General features: G+C 38.4%; 1 protein-coding gene across 1 annotated transcript; it reads right to left on the bottom strand.

Annotated features, from left to right (window-relative positions):
- Positions 1–6,443: 6,443 nt before the first annotated feature.
- On the bottom strand, positions 6,444–8,696 carry LOC113285592. The gene is made up of 2 exons (XM_026534426.1): positions 8,166–8,696; positions 6,444–7,448 (listed from the first exon to the last, which is right to left on the bottom strand). Exons 1-2 carry the CDS (start codon positions 8,601–8,603, stop codon positions 6,621–6,623), a joined length of 1,266 nt encoding a protein of 421 aa, XP_026390211.1. The 5' UTR covers positions 8,604–8,696; the 3' UTR covers positions 6,444–6,620.
- Between the last annotated feature and the right edge of the window lie 7,808 nt (positions 8,697–16,504).

Raw genomic sequence — 16,504 nt, forward strand, 5'->3', positions numbered from 1 at the left:
TTTTGGTTGTTTAAAATGACGTGATGAGAAGTAGACACGACTATGAATTTTTGTTTGTTTTTAACTTAACATAATAATAGGGAATTTGGAATAATGGTCTTTTGTGATCCATAAATCATGTATTTTTCCGAATTTGTTTGATGGAATTTATGAGAATAGTGAAAATTTATAATTATTGGCTATCCAGGTGCTTTTAGGTATGCAATGATTTTTTAGGGTATATGATTAGTTTGAAATACCAAATAGTATATTTCTTCCAACAAAAAATTTCGGAAACAATGCGGAGCTTCAAATTTTCATTAATAGCATGTTCAAGATCGGATTAATTGTAGAGTTAACAAGGATAACATCATGATCGTAAAAGTTATACAATCTCCGCCAATTCTTGACCAACAGGCTTACTAATCCAAACATTACAAGCGAGTCTAATCTTGGTGTCATTTCCTACTAATATTTTTGAATATTCTCAACTCATTCCGGGTACCTTTCTAGACCCATGAGTCAATTCATTGATAAATAATGCTCATTATTATGACATCATTATTTGCAAATATTTTTCTTTCATTACTGAATGCCATAAAGAATCCCGCTCTTTAAACAATCCGCAACCTATCTTTGTTATTGTACCAACGTGGAAAAGTTCATATTATTGAAACCAAGGCCTTCAAACTCTTTAATAAGTTTGCAGACAGTATCCCAAGCAATGTAGTAGACACTTTGAGTTTTTTAGGATCTTTACTCCAGAAGAAGTCCCTTTGATGCTTGTTCAAATCTTTAAAGGATTTTTTTGGGAGTTTAAATCAGTTCATCTGTTAGATACCATATGTATAGACGACATTAGTTATCATGGTGGCTCTGCCAGCAGGAGATAGAGTTTTACTCTTCCGACCAGTCAATCTGAACTTGAGTTTCTCTACAAATAGTTGGAAAACTTGTACTTTACTTCTGTTGGTGAAGAGGGGTGAGCCCAGGTACTTATCCTTGGGATCAATCCTTTGAACCTTCATGAATTTACTTATATATCTTCAACTATGCTTGGATTAGTATTTTTGCTGAAGAAGATTCCTGATTTGGAGAAGTTTGACCAAAAGTATAGCTAAATGTGTCAAAAGAAGATACCCGTTTGCTGCATTCGTCCATATGAGTTTTGCAGAAAACCATTTAGACATAAACACAAAGCAGGTAGATGAAGTTAGGAGGGAGCTCCAGGGAAGATTTGAATAACAAGGATCTAGTCGAGCTGTTCAGCATTCATTAGACTTCTAGAAAGAGCTTCCATACAAAATAGGAGAGGTAAAGGGATAGAGGATCCCCTTTCCTAAAACCTCTAAAGGGGATGAAGAATTCCCCATTTATCAAAACAGTTAAGTTAGTGGTGGATATGAATTAGTGTATGAGGTTACACCATTTGTTACTCAAACCCATCTCAGATGCATGATGACTATGGGAAAATTCCGTTCCACTCTGCCAAAAGCTTTAGCCATTTCAATCTTAATGCCTATAACTTTACTCCATCCGTCCCACTATTATTTTTAGATTTTGTCCTGTTAATAGTTGATTTTATATCATTTGATACTCATGTTTATATTCGTTATGTAGGTGTTTTAAAATGCTTTTCAATAATATAAAATTTACGAATATTCGTGGTATAGTTTGAGAGATAAATCATTTCTAAATTGTACTACTAGGTCAATCCATAGTGGGACGGAGGGAGTATTATTTTATTCTTACCACTTTTGGATTTAATGTTATGGATAATTTCATGAAGGGAAAATTATTTTAGGGAGAAGAGGTTTGATAGTCTTTTGTAAACAACTTAGAGATGATTTTGTAACTACTATTGCAATGTGATATGGGTTTATAAGGAGATGGGCAAGTGGGTAAGTCATTTTTTGGCATGTGAGATATGAAATTAGAGTTTATTTATTTGAGGAAAAATGCAGAGATGAAGAAATTCTGATCCATGTGAATAATATCATCGCCCGCCACATTAAGGTTGTTGTGTAAAAAAATTTTTGGAAACCCAACAAGACCAGATGCTTTATCTCTTCCATATTAAACAAGATGTTCTTGATTTCTAGACCAACATGAATAGTCAGAAGAGAGGCATTTTCATGATCGGAGATGAAACCAGGTCTCAGACTAATAACATAAGTTTTAAGACTAATAGTGACCACTCTAGCTAGAAAAGTGGTTAGTGAAATAAGCAAGAACCTCTTTATAGTCAGAGATCCAATCATCGCCATTAGGGCTGAACATGGTTCCGGTTTTCCGCTAGAACCGGACCGAACCGACCCAATTATGAAGAAAGCGAACTAAACCGTTGGTTAATGGAATGGTTTTGGTAACAAATATTAAAAAAGAACTGAGATTACTGGTTCGGTTTTGGTTTCAGTTCAAAACCGAACCGACTACTAGTGGAAAACCAATTGATTTTAATATAATGAATATCACCCACTAGATTTGTCTTAGATAATCAAGTTTAATCTTCATCGTAGGTTTTAACTGTAAAAGTTTAAGAAAAAACCAAACCCTAAAAACCAAACTCATTTATCTTTCTCCTCCTTCCCTCTACTGCGGCTGCTCTCCACCTTCATCTCCATCTTTCTTCTTTCTTCAGTCGTGATTTTAAACTTAAGACTCATTGATCGTAAGTACACCCTTGTTTTCCACATCTACCTAACATACGCATGCGCAGATCTATGTTGTAGTCATATGATCAGACATAATCCACTCAGAGTTGTAGATCTTGGGGTTGGTTAATTGAGTTAATTGTTGTTATAGGCTTTACACTAATGAACGCAAGGAGCAAGTATCATCGTTGATTTGGACCGGGAAGTTGTCTTTGGAGACTGGAAGTGAATTGGTATCATCTGAGCGAGATGGATTGTACATACTATGTTTTCTCATGAATAGACCTTAGTGTTTGCACAAAATTTATTCTGGAGTTATATAGATCTGCATTTGTGTTGTGTTGTTGTAGCTGTTTTGTGTTCGATCCGCCGCAGGTTGTGTAAATTCTGATCGATCTGGAATGATATATGTGTTTTTAATCGAATAAGGTGATGTTGTGGTGTTTTAATGGAACGATGTAAAAAAATGTTTGAACTGTCAGCCACCTAAAATTTGACACAATCAGTTATCCGGAACCAGATGGACAAAACTGAAACCGAATGGTAAAACTAGAATCGAAATCGTTGGTTAATGGCACAATGATGGTTTGGAAGATCAGAAACCGACACTAATGATTTCGGTTTTGGTTTGGCTGGAAACCGAACCGAAATCGACCATGAATAACTCTGACCACCATCATTCTGGATGTTCACGTGGTATTATTTATTTATTTATTTTTAAAAAGCATTTTGATTCTTAGATGGTTATACCTTAATTTTCTTTTCCATGGCAAAATAAAAATAAAAGAAATTTGTCACCTAGAAGGCAAAAAAAATTCGTACTATGCTCATAATGCATTTTGGGACCACTAGATTAGCATAAATGAGTCTTTTTTAAAAACTTTATCACCACATGGGATCCTATCCTAGGAATGATCCCGACCTCAATAATAAATTCTGCGAATTAGTCCATTTTCCTTTCCAGTTTCGATCATAAACTGCAGATCCATATTAATGGTTAACAGTTGATCATTATAGGAACTTGATCACACAATACCCAACAAACTTAGAGCTCCATGTTATTATTAGTATATTGGGCGAAGTACTTTCACTAATCATCACTTCTTCAACCTGGTTAGTGTGAGACAGGAAATTAGTTGACCAGTCAAACATTAAAGCCAAGAAGAAAAAAAGAAAACTGTTTTTTTGACTGACAAAGGAAGGAGGAACACGAGGTGTAATATACCGGACGGACCCTAGTACTACTGTCTAGTCTCTCTTGTTCTCTTTTCCCAGCAAAATTCTATCCCTTCAACTATCTTCCATTTACACCCCCATGGATCACAACAAATTACAACCATGGGATCTTACACAATAGACCGGTCTTTGGTTTCTGGTGAGAAAACGACTGATCAGGTTTCTCAGTAGTCTCTAGTCTCTGCTACAACTGGTCTACTACCACCTAATCCAATAACATTTTGAAAGAGACAAGATTGTTTTCTGGTTGGTGTATGCCATTACAATCCTTTGGTGAATCTCGAGAGCACTACACAGATACAAAGAAACACCAGCAAGCAGTGGTCCAGATAAATAAAGCAAGATTATTACAGCATCAGTAAATGTATAATGGAACCCAACAGGCTTGGTGAAGTTTCTGCGAACTCCATATGCCCAGAGATCTGATAGATAGATGGTCCGAATAATAAAACCTTTTTGATCCCGTATTGCCATTAGTTTTAAGGTATGTTCGAGCGGGGTTTTAATCCGTCCTGGTGGTGAGCATGCCACCTGGAACGACCGTGAGTGCTGCGGCCATCATAACCCGTCGGCGTGGCCTAACCGCCTCAGCGTCCTTGGTGGGACCAAGGAGAACACTCTTCGGCTCAACCTGTCTCGATGCCGATTGATTAGTTCGGCTTTCCCGTCTCGTTACTCCGCTTATCATGAGGTCCGTCTGTTATCAGCAATAATCCGTCTCGTTTTTAAGACCGATAGCAATTGTTAGGTCTATTCCACTTCCCCGATGACGCCCCTATCAAATACATCCCGCCTAACCGATGATGTCCAACGCGGAATAGCGGGTTCGGGCATGACCAGCGGGCGGCTGTTCGATGGGACCTCATCATCAGTTGTGGGCTAGTCGTTTTCAAGATTCTGATTCACCCCATCACTCGATAATTTCATTTGAAGTTTCTTTCTCTTTTCCCCCTGGAGAAAGTAAAAGGGTAAAACATCTAGGCAGCCTACATTGTTGGCTATAATCTATATATATCTGAGTACGGAATGATTGAGAATTGTCAGAATAATCCCAAATATATGTGTAGTCCGTAACAAGGTGTTAGGATTTAAATTCTAATTCGTTACACTTAGAAAGATTTTTAGATACAAAATGACAGACCACGTGAAATGTTTGCTTTTTGCAGTGTCGGTTGATTACCACAGTTTTTGTTGAGAATCTTGATTAAATAGTTGATGATCAGATCAGATTGGAATCTTGATTAGACCATTTTGCTGTTGAGTACGAAAAATGATCATCATGATTTAAAGAACTACTTTATTCATTAATTTAGTCTTTGATGGGATATATCCATACCACCATGTCTGTTGTCCATGGAATGATTCTTTCGTCTTTCTAAACGGGACCCGGTCATCATCAATAACAAACGGTCTGAGATTGACCCCATGAATCGACGTTACGGCACTACGTTTATCTGTACATATACATACAGCTGAAGTGAGATATTTTTAGGGTCTGGTTCGATCGTTTTGGTTTAACAAGACAATTGTTGACAGCTAAAATAGAATGACACGAACCCGATTCATTTGTCTGGAATGGAATCCATTTGGTCTCTATGTTTAGAGTCTAGTGTTGGTTTTGTCTTTAGAGTATCTCTACAATTTCGTAATCTTATCGGAATCATCATGGAAAACCGATAAGTGGTGTCTTGTTTGTGTACTTAAAAGTTGATCTTCTAGATTTTCTAACAGTAATAAATCTCGATCCAGATGAAAAGTACGTGAAGTTAAGATTATGGACTTCGTAATGAGGATAATTAGTGGATTTAATCACTTAATATGAATCAACGGGATATCTATCTCGGCCCTCGGGCATCACTTTGTCTTTTAACAATTTCAAATGGGTTTGTTAATTTATTTTTCTTGGAATTTCAATCAAATCTCCAAATAATATCGTTTTCTATTTTGGATTTGGACTCGGTAATCTAAGTATTTGTCATAATTCTCGTTCATGCATGCATGACAGCTTAGGAAAATAAATCATCTTTTCCATGATAATCAGTAGAATCCTAGGTTGGTTTAGAGCAATTCTTATGATAGAATCCATCCATCTTCCACGCCACCTCACCACTTGGAACTGTGGATGCAAGCGTAAGTGTAATGGTGGAATAATAGAAACGCTATTCTTAATGGAGCTAAAAAAACGCTATTAAGAATGGAGCTAAAAGAACACTATTAAGAATGAAGTTTTTTTCTCAACCGTTAGATTTCAACAATTCATTTTAAATCTACGGATAAAAAGAAACGCAATTCTTAATGGCGCTTTTTTAGCGCTATTCTTATTAGCGTTTAGCACTATTCTTATTGACTTTCAGATGGATTCCACGAAATCGTGGAACCTTGCTTGGATTTACCATCTTCGACCCTAATTCAATCTGAGGTCTACCATTGCATAAAGTTCTAGTCCATGAGAGGGAAAGAGGACCAGGTTAATCTCGAGAATCAATCATGTTAACAAACCAAAAACCAGACTACAGATTATTTATCTCAGAAATGAACAAACCAAAAACCAGACAAGTAACACACACAACAAGATACCTTTAAATTGCAATCATGTTATTATTTCTCATATCTTTTACTGTACAATCACTGGATTACATTCAGTCTCCACAACAGCCTCAAAAAAAGAACAGAAGATTTTAAGAAGAAAAAAATTGTTCCATGTTCTCATATTTACAAGTTTCTAGTAAAGCTCTCAAAACAACCACCACCTCATAAGGTAAAAGGATCATGAGGCGCCAAAACAGTTGAAGTCCTAGACATGGTAGTGTTTCCCATGATCACATTAGGAGCTACACTTTCTTCTGCTGACAACGGATTTACCTGCACCAGCTTTTCAGCCACCATTTTCTCTCCTTCAACTTTAGCCAATACCTCAAAATGCATCTTCACTGATTCTGGTCTAGTTCTCCATTCTGGAAACCCTTCCCAGTTAAATCCATCTCCTTCTTTTAACTCCTTTTCAATTCCAAATTCCATCTTCACATACGTCTGTGCTGAAACATCCGCTTTCAATAACTTGAAAGACCCTTTCTTATTTGCTTTCTCACCCAAAACAGAAGTCAGTAATGTTTCAAATCCGCGTAAATTTGAATTTGATCCATCTATTGAAGCTAATGGCCACATTGTGGTAAACCTATTAGGACCCAACAAAGTCACACCATCTTTATCATAGATAGTCGAGAGTGCGTTGATCTCTTTTGTTTTTGAAGGTGAGGACAACTCAACAAGTCCAGGGGCTAAGCGCTTTAGTTTGAGCCTGTTATCAGAAGAAGAAGATGACGAGGAAGACGATGGTGAAGTGAGAGAAGTAGGACCAACAACTCGTAGAGAAAGAAGTGGGGAATTTTGGTTTCTAGAAGCTTGGCGAAGATGATCAGCTAGGGTTAAAAGGCCTGAAGCAAAGTTGGCATTGGTTCTGTTCAAGGGTAATGGTAAATCAAGAGGTTGTCGTAGGCTAACGGATCTTGCTCCGGTAACTGTCACCACTGCTCCATCTGCTAATATCACTTTTTTCAACACACCCGCATCAACATCATGCTGCAAAAGCAAATCAAAATTACAAGCACAACGTTAACACAGAATCTTGATAAAATCTGCAAGTATTCTTGTTCTTGTCTATGCTAAGTAACATCAATTACATAAATTGATATGATTGATACAACTGTTTTGCATCAGCTACATTTCACCAATTTCCTATAAATGAATACAAACAATGTTTTTTTGTTATCATCATCTCTAAGTTACATCAAATTCTCAAGGTTTTTCACGAATGTATAAAGTTTAGATACTGTACTACCTATCTATCTAGGTGAGAAAATAATGCCCACAATCCTGGTATAAAACAAATAAATAAAAAAAAAAAATCATCAAGTGTTCTTGTTCTTCTCTATGTTAAGGTTTCAAATATGCAATATCAATTATTTCCTTATAATGAATATAAAACAATTCTTTTCGCAATCGTTGTCTCCAAGTTATATCAAATTCTCAGGGTTTTTCAATCATATATCAGTTTGATCATATAAATAAGAAAAGAACGCCCACAATCCAGCATTTCTAACCTACACAAAAATGCCTAATTTAAGCCACGCAATTACCAAAGAGCAACAACATTCAGGATGCATCTCAATACATTTTCACCTTTTTAACCTTTGTTGTGCAAAATCCAAGCATTTAGGCAAAATCAACAGGAAAAAAAGAACTGAAAGCCTAATTTGAATAAAACTAGATTGAGATACTAGAGATGGAAATACTTACAGGCAAAGAAAGTCTCATATCTTTAGCATCTTGAATCCAAAGCTCCATAGGTCCAGCCAATTGAAATGGTGCTAAAACTGGTAAAACAGAATCATCTGATTTCACTAACCCATTGAATTCCTCCTGCTCCGAACGGAAAATCGGCAAATCAACATATTCCCAACTTTTCATATCTTCCAAAAGCTTAAACGGTAAAACCTTATTATCAATCTCAATATCAAATTCATAAGCTAAGGAATGTCCAACCAGCGCATCCTTAAGATCAAAACCAGATATCTTAAATTCATCACTTTGAAACCCTAATCCTTTGACAATTGCTTCTTTCAAATCAGAAATTGCTTTTGGAGTTGCTGATTGAGTTGAAATTAGGGCATTTGAAGAAGAACTTATCAAAGCGAAGAACAGAAATCCGAATAGAAATTTTGATCGAGTCTCCATGATCACAGAAATCCGATTATCGGTGGAAATATTCGTCGGGATCTTTTTTGTTTTAAGAAAGGAATGGAAGATTCGAGAGAAGGAGGGAAGTTATGAGGTCGGTTTATGGTGGGGTTTAGGTTTATAAAATTGGTGGCAGAGGTTTTAAGGAGGCTTACGTGGACAAAACCAGCCAATGAGAAAGAAGGAAGTGATGTAAACTGAAAGATGATTGGCTGAAGGTTGTTGGTTTTCCTAAAAGAGTTAGTTTGCTCATGTGGATTATGATAACCCGTTGAATGTTTGACGATTCTGCTGCTAAGATGAAATCCTTGGTCGTCCGATGAGAAAATTTCGTCCGAGATTATCTTGGGCTTTTGGAGTGGTATGGCTCTACCCTTTGTATGGTTGTAAATAAGGCCCATTATTAGGTCTGAGGACCGACTCCGATTTTGGGCACGCTCTCCAGTGAGCGTTCACAGATTGCAAAGTAACTGCTTAACCAATCTTTGAAAAACAACATTCTTTGAAAAAGTGAACACAAAAATGGATTCAAACATCTTTACCCAGCTCAGCGAGATTTGAAAAAACCAAAACACCGTATCCATAATCATGAGCAACACATTTGTCCAAATACATTATTTATGTTTTTTTGCGAGTAACTGCAGCAGCAATGACACGACCCGGCATGAAAGTGCGGATATATCCACCAGTGAGAGGTAAAACATCCGTAACGTTTAGACATACATCCTGACCGTTCTCCCAGTTATAAACAAGAATATCAGCCGATTTCAAATCATGGTTGTCGTGGGTTAAGAATCCTAAAGCGACTTCTTTACTGTCGAAACACACGCCTTGAAACACATATTCGCGACAACATCTCTGAATAAATCATGTCTAAACTTGAGCCCCACATCTTTAGCACAATGTAATGCATGATCACTAAAAACATCCATATTCCTGTTGCAACTGAAACATTGACTATTCTCGGGGAAAAGAGGAATGCCAAGTCGATAACTGGCCACGACCCTGAATTGTCTAGGTCTTAGGTTTTGGTTAAGCCCACTAATAGGTACAACCAGAAGGAAATCTTGTGCATGTTTTATTCTGTTGAACCGCCACAATGCTAAGTCTCGTACAAACATGGGGTATTGGATGGGCATCTACTTCATCACTACGTCGAAATAGGGTACCGCCAAAGAGTGCATGGGACGGGGAGCAGTAAAGTCGACGTTGTAGGTAGAAGAAGAGACACCACATACCTGAAAGTATGTATGTAATGCTTGTTAGTAAGCATATTTGGTTCCTGCAACATAAGTATTTCTTAAGATGACATTCTATAGAGAATGCGTTTGAATGTGAAAAGCCAAGAAGCAATAATTAATAGTGTCTGGCATTGTATAGATACCCAGAACCCCCATTTTTAATGGAGAGTTTTGCCAAGCGTAGTCGTAAAGGGCCAAAACCAGCACTATCTCCTGTGACTACTTCCCTTAAATATTGAGCCAACTGATCATCAAAATATGTCTTGGCCTGTTGAAGAGCAGAATGGCATGGTGAAGTATAGACTAGATACACCTGTGAAATTGCATAATAAGAGCAATTCACTTTGTGAGTCTTTAAGCTTCTTGATCGAATACATCATACGGACAGTTTTGTGCACCCTTTTCATTACCATATTGCTACAGAATTGTAAGTCTGCAGTAACAGGTCCGCCAAGCAGCTTGAATCCCAATGAAGGCCTTCCAATATTAATCGGTAAAACCCCATCTGCAACACTCCTTGGATCTTCAACTGGCCAGAAGACTTCAGTCTTACAAATATTAAGATGAAGACCCTTTTGTTTGCCTTCAGAATGGATGATACTCAAGGCTTTTGAGACTTCTAATGTGTCTCCAATTACAATACCGCCATCTAAGTACCAAACATGCAAGTCCAATTGGCATTGAGATGCAACTTTCTTCACAAGGGGGTGTAGAGTGAGTGCAAAAAGAAGAGGACCCAATGGATCACCTTGATGAACTCCCTGAGCTGAAGAGGGAATGAACTCATTATAGTATAGCCTAGCCGGTTTAGCGTAACAGAATTCTACCCATCTAGAGATAGCAGGACACTGTTGCCTGACTTCTCTAATGAGGAAGATTATATCTATCATATTAAAGGTATTCAGGTTACCTTTTTCTTTGATGAGTTTATTGACAGAATGAAGAATGCTCTCACCTCCATAAGGGATTCTAACACCAAATTGGAAATCACCAAGGTAGGTAGCCATTTCTTTACCAACAGATACAGTTGCAACTTTAAAGATAAGCCTCCTCTATATAGTGCCCACGACAATGGGTGAATACCTCCATTAGGCTTCAAACGTGTGACAACCAGAGATTAACAACCTTTGCAATGGCTGATAATAAATCCTCTGCTATAGCTGCTGCAGAACCACTCATAGCATCTAGTAAATGTTGTGCTCTTAACCCATCTCTACCACATAAAGTTCCTTTAGGAAAGCTTCTAATAGCACCTAAAACATAACTTGTAGTTGCCGAAATGTCTTCATTTGCAATGAAGTCATGAGGAATGGAAGGTAGGGGGCTTGTAGGCATTTGTTCCTTAAATAAGATAATGTAGCTTCATTACTATGTGAAACACCATTTGATGAGAGAACCTTAATAGCTGTTGAATAGTACCCCTGGCTTATCTTTTTTTTGCAGGCACGAAGATTGCTATCATGTTTGTTTTTTCCATTGGTCCTGTGCAACGTCTTACGTACTGGTAACCCAAGTAGTTTATTAATCAAAGTAACACATCCACCCGGTTCCCTCCAATTTAATAACGCCCGATTGATATTATTAGTCTGCAACCTTCTCCTAGCACCTGATCTTTCCTCTGATGAGTTCTTAGGAACGTACAAGTTAAGGGTACAAATGGGTAAAAGCACCAACTGAATCCAGGAAGTTGTATCCATGGGACTGAGAATTACTCTATCTAAACATGATTTTAGAGTCCTGGAGAAGTTTAGACGACAAGGTGGTGGAATACTAGAGGTTGTACAAAATTGTCTTTGAAAAACTTCGTTACGCAATTCTAAAGAAAGAGATACAGATGTATTCTCTACCACATTGGGTATTAGCGTAAGGATCTCAACAAGCGGTTTGTCAATGCCATGGATAACAAAATCAGCATACCTTCTATTGTGCGGAACTGTAATGACATCTCCACCACGATCACGGCAGGATATTTTCCAAGAGTGAAGACGCATGCATCTGCTGCACAACCACATTTTCAGTTGATGTAAAACCCTTTCACATGCATTGTACACCATTAAATCCGTACCACTTCTTTCTCTGCAAGCTTTCTTGCTAATAATTTTAAGTTTTTTAGTCAACAAAAAAATAAAAAATTGCGTGGCATAAAGATACCAATTGGGTTAAAAGAGCTTTGTGGTTGTGAAACACAACGTGGACAAAATAAGGTTTTAGATGGGGTGATATAAAAATATCCTACTGTTGATGGTGGATTTTCGACAAAGGTCAAAATCGTAAAATCATGATACTGCATGTTTCTGACCCGGCTTCAGGAACGCATGTAACGATTCATGTTTTACGATCCGTGAACCGTTTCACGAGCTCTGATCGAGTTCCTCTCAGATAAATGATGAATATGATTCTCGAAAGGCCTCCCACTAGCTGAGCGTTCGATGTTGCGCATTTCATCATGAGCCTCTATGTAGAATAACATTGGGCGGTTCTCCGTATGATTGAGAACTTAACGCCTTAAGGACGTCGGTGATACTCACTGTTCCCTGACTACATAGAGAGACCTGCCTCTACATAGAAGAACGATTGGTCGGTTCTCCGTAAGATTGAGAGCAATAACGCCTTCAGGACGTCGGTGACACTCACTGTTCCCTGACTATGTAGAGAGACTGTGTATAGATCCAGGCGGTTCTCCGTAAGAATGAGAGCATTAACGCCTTCAGGACTTCGGCAACACTCGCTGTTTCCTGACTATGCACCTTTTAGGATGGGTATGACGCTTTAACTGGCTAATATCCCTTCCGCAATAGATTAATTCTACCGTGACATTCACCACCGAATTCCTATAAGATAATATATTTTATCTCATTACTCTGATTTCATGATCGAATCCACGGGTGATCTCATGGAATGGTAATAGATAATCTCATTACTCCGATTTCATGATCGAATCCATGACTGATCTCATGGGATAGTAATAACTACTTTCATTACTCCGATTATGTGGTCGAATCCATGATCCCATGGAATGGTAATACTCGTTTTATTATTCCGAATTCATGGTCGAATCCACGGCTGATCCTATGGATTGATAATAAAAAACTACTCACTTTTATTACTCAGTTTCATGAATCATTCTCCACTGAATTTCATAAATTAGTAATAAATACTCAATAATCGAGCATCTGGACTATCACTGAGTAAGCCCCATAAAATTGTGCAAGTGTACTCAACCATGATGCACGAACAAGCACCCAAATGCATGAACGAGCATTCAAAAATATGGACAAATGAGGAATCCTACACGGAATGGGAGAGAGAAAATATTATTAAAATAATAAAGTGACGCCTGTGCGACCGGGCCCACCGGCCGGCCGGTCCCCCACGCCCTTTTCCCTTTATTTTAATTATTCTATTATTTTCATGAAAACTCCTTTATTCTAGCAATTTTCCTTATTTGAGCAAAACTCATGGTTTCTCCATATTTTCATGGAATCATGAAAAATAATATAAAATTACGGAAAGTGTCGCGGGACCGGGCTCTTATCCGGCCGACCATGCCTTGGATGTGGACGGTCCCACACTTTCGAAACCCTTATTTTATTATTATTATTTTCCTTATCTCATGGAAATTTCATGGTTTCAACAAAACTCCTTGGTTTCATGGAAACTCCTTGGTTTCATGGAATTTCCTCCGAATCATGAAAATAATATAAAATTAGGGAAAGCGTCACGGGATCGGGATCCCAGCCGTCCGGCCATGCCTTGGCCGTGGCCGGTCCCACACTTTCCAAACCCTTATTTTATTATTATTATTTCCCTGATTTCATGAAACTCCTCAGTTTCAACAACAATCATGGTTTCTTCATATTTTCTCAAATATTGCTCAAACCATGAAAAGGCCAAAAAGTCAAATGGTCACATGACCGACTAGGCTACTCACGCCAAATATTAAAATATTATCATTTTAATATTTTCCAAATTTTGATGAAACGAGCAAGGTTCTACTTTGCTAATTCGAGCAAAATCAAAAATTTCAGTCAAAGATCAAAGTTTTCTGAAAATTCAAAATATTGCTAAAACACATATCAGAAAATACCGAAACTCCCAGGACTGAGATACGGACATTATGGTGACACGGGCATGCTTCCTTGACCGACCAAGGCCGGCTCTAGGGCTTGCATAAAGCCGGTCCCCTACATATGCTCAATTCTTGACCTAATTTGCTCAATTGCTCATATTGGGTCCAAATTATTTCCAACCAACTTGGAATTTGCCCAATCGACCATCAGCCGGTCCCACACCCCTAAGGGACGGTTTCACGCCTTCTTTGCCGGTCCCTCACTTCTCTATAAATTAGGTTTTATTACCTAATGCTCAATCGAGCAACTATTTTCTATAAATGATGAAATCGGTATTTAATCATCATTCTTTCACCAACCAGTCAACTAAGGACTCTGGTGCATGCTCGCTCGAGAACTTGGGCATCACATGGTCGTCCATTATCCTATGTGGTCGGTCCCTCCCTCTCTCATTACCTATTTTCAGCAATTCATCAATTGACGAACAATTGGTCAAAAATTAGGGTTTCGACCAAAACGCTCCACAAATCATCATTCTGAGCAAGTTCAAACGCTAATAAATTTATGTTGATCCGACAATCAACATATGAGTTAATTATGTAATATTCGATAATCTACCAATATTTTAATTAATATTTTATTGGGTCACGTCACCAATAAAAAATTCGACGATTTGAGCAATACTTGCTCAGTTGCTCGAATATTGATCCGACTATCAGTATTCAGTAATTTATCAATAATTCGTCGAATCGATCAATACTTGCTCAGTTGCTCAAATATTGATCCGACTATCAATATTCAGTAACTCGCCGAATTGGGCAACTCGAATATTCGCATATTGATCGTAGCTCAACATTCAACAAACTATCAAATTTACAATATTTTGCTCACACGAGCAATATTAACATTCATGAATCGCTGAGCATTTGTCAATTATGCTCGATACAACAAAACCTAGACTCATCGTCTAATCAGTCAACAACTGACTAACTAAATACACGTCTGCCTTGCAGACTTCACGATTCGTGAGACATCAATCACGTCACATGGGGGGGATATCAATTAGGGTTTTGGTCTGGCGGCCTACGACATGTGGATTCATCCACGATGAGAAATGTGAGTAAGTCGTGCAAATGGTTGAAGGAGTTAGCAAAGTAGTGAGTGGACGATTAACCAAGTCTCCGCACGACTTGGAGCTGGTTTCACTACGATCTCCCACTTTCCCACTCTTTCACTCAAGAAACCATCACACTTACAGGGATCAAGGTGTTTGCTATTCTGACAATATAAATAAGTCTCTGAATCCATGATTGAAAACAACATTCGAACACTCGAACATTCGTCTACACAGAATAAATTTTTGAGCAATCACTCTCAAAAATTCCATCAATCGACCAAAACTTATTCGAACTCAACATTCAGCAGTTCATCAATTTTGCAGAAACCTTCAACACATCCACAATCCTTGATCATCATTGATCCCACACAATTCTCGGCTTCCCTCCTACAGATCAACCCATCTCTCTCCGTGCGACCGAATTGACTCTGGAACGGCCATGGACTTGGTTTAGGCCGGAGTCCTACAGATTGATCTCTCGAATCTAAGCACTCCCTTTGCAGTGCATCTGTGTGAGGTTGAACAGTTTGCTCGGTTGAGGAGTATCAACAACACACTCGGCTCTTCAATTCTCTGAAAAACCAGCAACTCGTTTTGCCCCATCTAAAGATTGGCGACCACAGTGGGAGATTAATCTCTCGGTTGCAATCTCACATTTTCACAAAATGGCTGGTCTTTGGTCTAGGTTAGTTACAAATGCAAACGACGGTAGCACTAGCAACAATAACAATGATGTCATTCCAGAAACCGTTCCTGCTTCGAACAATGGTGGCGACACTACTCCTCCTCAAACCAATGTCGAAAATCATCCTTTCTTCGGCTGACATCCTGGGGAAGTCAGATAAAATCCACCCACCATCGCCGATCTCATGAAAGTCCAGGAGGTTCTCGCCAAAAATCAAACTGATATGGATGCTACTCAGAAGGATCTATGCAATCATCTCAAAACTCTAGCAGACAAAATGTTAGAGAAAACTAAGGAAGGGTCAGAAAAAGGAAAAGCCAAGGAAGTCGACTCCGAAGTTTCACCAATCCATGTGGTAGATGATGATGAAGTCCGCAGAATCGCAAAAAATCCACCAGAAAAGGAGTCTGCAGGTATCATCACTAGTGAAGATTTGGAGCGTTTCATGGAGACTCGTGAAAAGAGCAACGAACCATCTGTTTATCGTCATCAACCTCCATACCCATCTTCTACGCAAAGGATCCCTCTCCCAAAATGTTACACCTCTCCAACGTTCACACTCTACAATGGAACGAGGAATACTCGGGAATATGTCTCTCGGTTCTTGGAAGCACTATGAGAACATGAACACAACCATGTTGTCCGTTTGAAGGATTTCTCGAAACCTCTGACAGGCCGAGCATATACTTGGTACAACAACATCGCACCAGGAAGCATAGTTAATTGGGGAGAAATGATTAATTCCTTCTACAGGAAATAATTCTTTGTTTCTGAGCAAGTTAATC

Source organism: Papaver somniferum, chromosome 1 (assembly GCF_003573695.1).
Source record: "Papaver somniferum cultivar HN1 chromosome 1, ASM357369v1, whole genome shotgun sequence".
NCBI lineage: Eukaryota > Viridiplantae > Streptophyta > Magnoliopsida > Ranunculales > Papaveraceae > Papaver > Papaver somniferum.

Bases quoted from the DNA above. Each gene is read 5' to 3' on its own strand.
- LOC113285592 (XM_026534426.1), bottom strand. From the start codon at position 8,603: ATGGAGACTCGATCAAAATTTCTATTCGGATTTCTGTTCTTCGCTTTG. The intron at 7,449-8,165 runs GTAAGTATTTCC...TTGCTTTTGCAG, and splicing joins ATATGAGACTTTCTTTGCCT to CATGATGTTGATGCGGGTGT.